The sequence below is a fragment of the Rhea americana genome, unplaced genomic scaffold (genome assembly GCF_003343005.1).
Source record: "Rhea americana isolate MKP2758 unplaced genomic scaffold, rheAme1 scaffold_802, whole genome shotgun sequence".
NCBI lineage: Eukaryota > Metazoa > Chordata > Aves > Rheiformes > Rheidae > Rhea > Rhea americana.
Window position 1 is genome coordinate 5,660 of NW_028186982.1, and position 4,615 is coordinate 10,274.

General features: G+C 70.0%; 1 protein-coding gene across 4 annotated transcripts; it reads left to right on the plus strand.

Moving 5' to 3' along the window:
* The first annotated feature begins 40 nt into the window (after positions 1 to 40).
* GPANK1 (G-patch domain and ankyrin repeats 1) lies at positions 41 to 3,750 on the plus strand. Of its 4 annotated transcripts, none has more exons than XM_085322956.1 (5): positions 41 to 103; positions 411 to 1,099; positions 1,180 to 1,760; positions 2,568 to 2,617; positions 3,142 to 3,750. In XM_085322956.1, the coding sequence occupies exons 1-5, from the start codon at positions 55 to 57 to the stop codon at positions 3,708 to 3,710; spliced, it is 1,938 nt and encodes a 645-aa protein (XP_085179082.1). In that variant the 5' UTR covers positions 41 to 54; the 3' UTR covers positions 3,711 to 3,750. The 4 variants fall into 4 exon arrangements, with proteins under 4 accessions (XP_085179082.1, XP_085179084.1, XP_085179085.1 ...); XM_085322958.1 differs by having other exon boundaries at positions 429 to 1,099; XM_085322959.1 differs by lacking the exons at positions 2,568 to 2,617; positions 3,142 to 3,750 and having other exon boundaries at positions 51 to 103; positions 1,180 to 1,716.
* Positions 3,751 to 4,615: the final 865 nt, after the last annotated feature.

Below are 4,615 nucleotides of genomic sequence, written 5' to 3' on the forward strand. Positions count from 1 at the left end.
CCGTGTGCATGCGCCTTCCGCACCGCGCCCCGCACCGCCCCCACTGTGGTGCGCATGCGCGCCAGGGAACGGTGGCCTGGCGTTCTGCTCTGCCGTCTCTATGGTGAGTTGTGGGGCTGGCGGGGGGCGGCGGCCTGCCCCGACGTGGGGCTGTTGCGCCCGGAGGTCTGCCCCATCGCCCCCCCCCGGGGGCCCGGGCCTGCCCCATCGCCCCTCCCCCCCGGGGGGCTGCCCCATCGCCCCTCCCCCCCGGGGGGCTGCCCCATCGCCCCTCCTCCCAAGGTTTATACCCCCTGCTGGAGACCTGCCCCACACCCCTGACCCTGGCCTGTCACCCCCCAGCACCAGGCACTGCCCCCAAACCTCCCAGGACGCTGCCCTACATCTCCCCCCACCCCATCCTGACGCAGACTCTGCCCCCGCCTCAGCACTGAGCCGCTGCCATGGCCCAGCTCATCACCTTCACCCGCGCCCGGGACGAGACCGACTGCTGGAAAGATGGACACCTCCGGAAGCGCCCTGCCGCCCCCGAGCAGCCCAACAGCTTGGCCGGCGACGAGGCCCGGCGCTTCTACGAGAGCCTCCTGGCTGGGGAGGAGGGGGCCGGTGCCCCCGAGCCCCCTGTGGCCCCCTCCAAGCCCCCTGTGGCCCCCTCCGAGCAGCCTCCGACCTCCTCCGAGCCATCTGTGGCCTCCTCCAAGCTGCCTGTGGCCGCCTCCAAGCCACCTCTGACACCCTCCAAGCCGCCTCCAAGCTGCTGCAAGCCCCCGACGGCCCCGCCAGGCCCCACCGACACCCGCCGGGGCAATGCGCTGCTGAAGGCGGCTCAGGACGGCGACCTGCGGACCTTGCGACGGCTGCTGGAGAAGGAAGGCTGCGACATCAACTACCGGGATGGCTTCTCCTGGACGGCACTGATGTGTGCGGCTCGTGCGGGACGGGCGGCCGCCGTGCGCTACCTCCTGCGCCGTGGGGCTGCCCGGGCGAGCATCTGCGAGGCCGGGGGCCGCGATGCCGCTGGCCTGGCCGAGGATGCCGGCCACCATGGGCTGGCGCGGCTGCTACGCGAGTGGCAGCCGGAGCCTCGCGAGGTGCCGCGGTGAGTTGGTGCTCAGGCGGTGGCAGCGGGGCTGGGTGAGTGCCCGCAGCCACACCTGACCCCTCCTCTCCCTGCCGCAGGCCGGCCCCAGCAGAGCAGCGCTTCTGCAGCATCTGCGGGACGCACTATGCCGAGGAGAGCGCAGCACAGCACGAGCGCTCCACTGCCCACCTCTTCAGCCGGGGCGATGCGCCGCCGCCTGCCCGCTACCACATCCCCGAGACCAACATTGGCTTCCGGCTCCTCGTCAAGGGCGGCTGGGACAGCCGCGCCGGGCTGGGCCCCACCGGCGACGGGCGCCGCTTCCCTGTCCAGACCCTGCTCAAGCGGGACCACAAGGGCCTGGGCTGCCCCAGCGGCCTCCGGCCCCGCGTCACCCACTTCGAGGCCTGCGATGCCACCGCCGTGGCCGAGCCACCCCAGCCGCGGGCCGAGCGGGCTGGGGCAGCGGGGAAGCGCCAGGCCCAGCGTCAGGAGGCTGCTGCCCGGGCCTGGGAGCGCGACCTCCGCGCCTACATGGGCCGCTGAGCACCAGCCGTCCGGGCCTGCCCCAGCCCTGCGTGTGCTGGCAGCGAAACTGGGGCAAAACCTGGCCTTTGCGTGCTGGGCAACGCAGTCGGTGCTGCCCAGGCCTCTGGAGCTGCTCGTTGTGGCGCTGCTGGTGAGTCCAATCCGCAATGTAAACCTGGTGCAATGCGATGTTGGGGTCCCCAGCACYGCTTCGGGCCCCCAACTTGCTCCCAGCCTGGGGCCGGCCCTCCACGACCCCCATCGGTCCTCCCCGTAGACCCCTTGTTCACCCGTCGTTCCCTCTGTTTTTTCCCCATTGGTTACCCACTGATTCCTGCTCATCTGTATTTACCGCACTGACGCCGTTGGTGCTAATGATCCCTGTTGATCCCCATTCACCTCACTGATCCCCATTCATCGTTATTCACCTCACTGATCCCCATTCATGCCATTGGTCCCTATCGGTCGCCATTCGTGCCATTGGTCACCATTGATCCCCATTCGCGCCATTGACCCTTGCTCATCTCATTGATACCTACTCGCCTCCGTTTGTCTCCATTGATCCGTGCTCATCGCCGTTCATGCCATTGATCCCCACTCACCCCACTGCCCCCCACTGATGCCCCGTTCACCCCGGAGATCCACTCCCTGGTCCCCCCGCCCGGCCCCGTCCGCCCCCGTCGACTCCCTTCTCCCCGCGCGGGTCCCTCCCAGCCGCCAGGCGGCGCCGTCCTGCGCCCCTTCCCGCCAGCGATGTCACTTCCGCCCTTGCCTGTCGCCCCTTCCGCCCCCTCCAGGGCTGCTTCCGCCCGGGGCCGCCATGGGCTCCCGCCGGCGGCGCCGGGCCCCCGGCGAGGGGCGCCGCGGTGAGGCGCTCCCCCACCCGGACGCCTGGGCCCCCCTTGCCCCTCTCTCCGGGGGCCCAGGCGTCCAGGTGACCTTTCCCCTTTGTCCCCAGGAGAGGAGGAGCCCCCCGCGCCCCCGCGCTGCCGCCACCCGGAGCCGGAGGTGCGAGGGGGGGCAGGATGAGGGAGGCGCTGGGGGGGGCAGGGGCCGGGGAAGCCCCGCAGCTGCCCCACGGCTGCCACTGCTGCCCCCAGGTCCCCCCGGAGCCCCCCAGCCTAGACAGCGGCTGGCACCAGCGGCTGCTGCAGGAGTGGGAGGACGAGTGCGGTGAGCCCCAGTGCTACCAAGGTACAGCTGCCGCACGGCAGGCCCACGGTGGGCTCGCGCGCTGCCCTATGGCAGGCTCAAAGCTGACGCAAGACGAGCACACGCACAGCCCCACAGCTGCCCCATTGCCACACATGCAACCCCAAACACTGCCCCTTGGCAGCCCCATGGTGGGCCCATATGCTGCCTTAGAGCAGCCCCACCCCCTCCCTCAGCCATGAGGCTGCTGTGTCCGTTCTTATGGCCTGGGTGAGACTCCCTGGCTTGCAGTGGAGCTGCTGGAGGACACTCCCTACCCCATAGAGCCCCGCTCCCCGTGCCATGGSGCCAGCTCAGCCCTCTTCTCTCCCCCTGCACAGAGGACTTCGACGTGCCAGAGCCGGAGCCCTACGATGCCTGGGCTGACCGCATCGCGGAGGAGCACCACCGCAAACGGAGCCGCTGGGGCGGCCTCAGTGCCTCCAGGGGCCCCCTGAAATCAGCACGCGGCCCCTCGCCCTGGCACCACGAGGCTGAATCCCAGCTCTACTGGCAGCGCCAGCACGAGAAGGAGGAGCAGGTGCAGCGAGCCCGGGCCCAGCGCGCTGGGAGAGGGCCTAAAACCAGTGCCAGTGCCAGAGAGCCCCTCAACAACCAGGAGCCCTCCGAAGCCGGCACACTGCTCCGCTACGACGACATCCCCTGGCCCTGCACGGGCGGGGGGCCCGAGGCCATGGCGGCAGCGGCACTGGCGGCCGTTCCGGCCCCCCCTGCCGGCGCCCCTGGGCCCTACCGGCGCCTGCTGCGGCAGCAACGGGCCCGCTGGCACCCCGACCGCTTCGCCCAGCACTGGGGGAGCCGCCTGCACCCCCGGGACCGCCAGCGGGTCCTGGCCACCGTCACCGCCCTTTCGCAGGCCCTTAACCGCCGGGCCGACGCTGCCAAGTGACACGCGGGGCAATAAATGGGGCATCTCTCCCCAGCACCCATGGCGACTTCTCTGGTGGATCGTGTGCGGGCCGGGTACTGTGGGGTGCCGAGATTGGAGGCGGGGGGGGGGGGGGCACAAGCTGAGTTTCAGGGCGGATGCGCCGGTTTCCGCAGGGAAGAGGCACCAGAGCTGACGAAACCTCCTGTCCCAGCTTTGCCCGAACCCGAGCCGTTACGCACCGAAACAAAGGCGCCAACTTCTGCTTTCTCCGGCAGGTTTCCTCCTGCCGCGATTCTCCCCCGTCCCCGCAGGCCACATCCGGCCCTGGGGCTTTTCCTGCCACAGCCCCAACCGCGAGCAAACAGCACCGGGGGCAGACAAGCTGCCCCCGGAGTAATTAACGGTTGTCAATAAATAATGAGGCTGTGAGGGGTGCGTCATGGTTCGGGGGTAATTAGCGGTTGGCAGCTTTGTTAGCTCCTGTTTCCCTTGGGGTGATGCAGCCTGGAGGAGCTGGGAGGACCACCCAGTTGGCGGTGGGGTGGAGAGAGTGCCTCAGGGAGGACCCCAGCGTGGGGAGTGGGATGAGGGGTTCTGGAGGACCATAGAGTTGAGCGAAGAGGGGACAGAGGGTTTGTGGGATGACCATAGAGTTGAGTATAGAGTAGGCAGAGAACTGCTGATAAGACCATGGAGGTGGGCATAGGGAGGACAGAGGGTCCCTGGAGGACCGCTGGGTTGGGGGGAGGGGCAGGACGCCTGGGTCCCCAGGGGCGGGGGCAGGGCCCGCCCGGACGCCTGGGCTCCCCCCGGCCTGTCTGGCGGCTCCCCCTGGGCCGGGGAGATTTGCATTGGCGGACGCCCAGGCGTCTGGGCGGGAGCCGGCGCCGCACCCCCAGCCGCTCGCACGCGCGTGTGCGCAG